Consider the following 1,178-nt stretch of genomic DNA (forward strand, 5'->3'; position numbering starts at 1 on the left):
GTCCTGCCGTCCCCCGGGGTTCCCCGGGGCGGGGTCAGTGTCTCCCCCCCCTTCCCCGCTCCTCTCCGGGACTACATTTCCCGGCGTGCCGCGGGCCCTGCGCGATGACGTCACCCGGCGGCGGCGGCGGCGGCGGCGGGGGGGCGCGGCCGGCGGGGGGGGGGGGGGGGGCGGGGGGGGAAGGACGGGGGGCGGGCGCGGGGGGGGCGCGAGACCGAGGGGGGGCCCGGCCGGGCGGGGGGGAGGGGGAACCGCACCGGGAGCGGCACCGGGAACGGGACAGGGACAGGGAGCCGCGGGGGGCTGAGCAGGCGGCGGCCAGAGCTGGAGCGGGCGCGGGTCCGGGAGCGCGTCCTCGCTCCGTCCATGGGGCGGGGGGCGGCCGTGCCCCGCCCCGCCGGGCAGTGACAGCGGGCGGCGAGGCCGGGCCGCCGGGGCGGGGGGGGGGTCCGGGCTCGCCCCCGGGCCGCGGAGGGGCCGCGGCGGCCGCGCCATGAACTACCAGCAGCAGCTGGCGAACTCGGCCGCCATCCGCGCCGAGATCCAGCGCTTCGAGTCCGTGCACCCCAACATCTACTCCATCTACGAGCTGCTGGAGCGCGTGGAGGAGCCCGTGCTGCAGAACCAGATCCGCGAGCATGTCATCGCCATCGAAGGTGAGACGGCGGCGACGGGGGGCGAGCGGCGGGGGGTGCGCTGTGCCCCCCAAACCTCCCCCAGCCCCTGGTTCTGTCCCTTCCCAAACCTCTCCCAGCCCCTGGTTCTGTCCCTTCCCAAACCTCTCCCAGCCCCTGGTTCTGTCCCAAACCTCTCCCAACCCGTGGTTCTGTTCCCTCCAAACCTCCCCAAACAGTCTCTGGTTCTGTTTCTTCCACAGCCTCCCCCAGCCCGTGGCCCTGCTCCCCCCCAAACCCTCCCCAGCCCCATGGCCCTCCTCCCCCCCAAAACGTCCCCCAGCCCGTGACCCTGCAACTCCCCAAACCTCCTCTAGCCCAAGGCTCTGCTCCCCCCTTATCTTCCCTGCTATGTCCCTGCTTCTTCCCAGCCCACGGTTCTGTTTCTCCCCAAAACCTCCCCCAGCACATGTCCCTGCACCCCTCTAAACCTCCCCCAGCCCGTGGTTGTGTGTCCCCCCCCAAACCCTTCCCAGCCCGTGGTTGTGTGTCCCCCCAAACCCT

At 73.2% G+C, this 1,178-nt stretch overlaps 1 protein-coding gene across 8 annotated transcripts in view; it reads left to right on the plus strand.

The window, feature by feature from the left end:
- The first annotated feature begins 303 nt into the window (after positions 1-303).
- The window catches only part of AGAP1 (ArfGAP with GTPase domain, ankyrin repeat and PH domain 1), a 301,541-nt gene continuing 300,666 nt past the window's right edge, over positions 304-1,178 (plus strand). For all 8 annotated transcript variants that reach the window (XM_027705461.1, XM_027705463.1, XM_027705467.1 and 5 more), the window contains exon 1: positions 304-656. In XM_027705461.1, the coding sequence (XP_027561262.1) occupies positions 494-656 (163 nt within the window). In that variant the 5' untranslated portion in view covers positions 304-493. The remainder of the gene's footprint in view (positions 657-1,178) is intronic.

Source organism: Neopelma chrysocephalum, unplaced genomic scaffold, assembly GCF_003984885.1.
Source record: "Neopelma chrysocephalum unplaced genomic scaffold, ASM398488v2 Primary Assembly neopelma1_335, whole genome shotgun sequence".
Taxonomy (NCBI): Eukaryota; Metazoa; Chordata; class Aves; order Passeriformes; family Pipridae; genus Neopelma; species Neopelma chrysocephalum.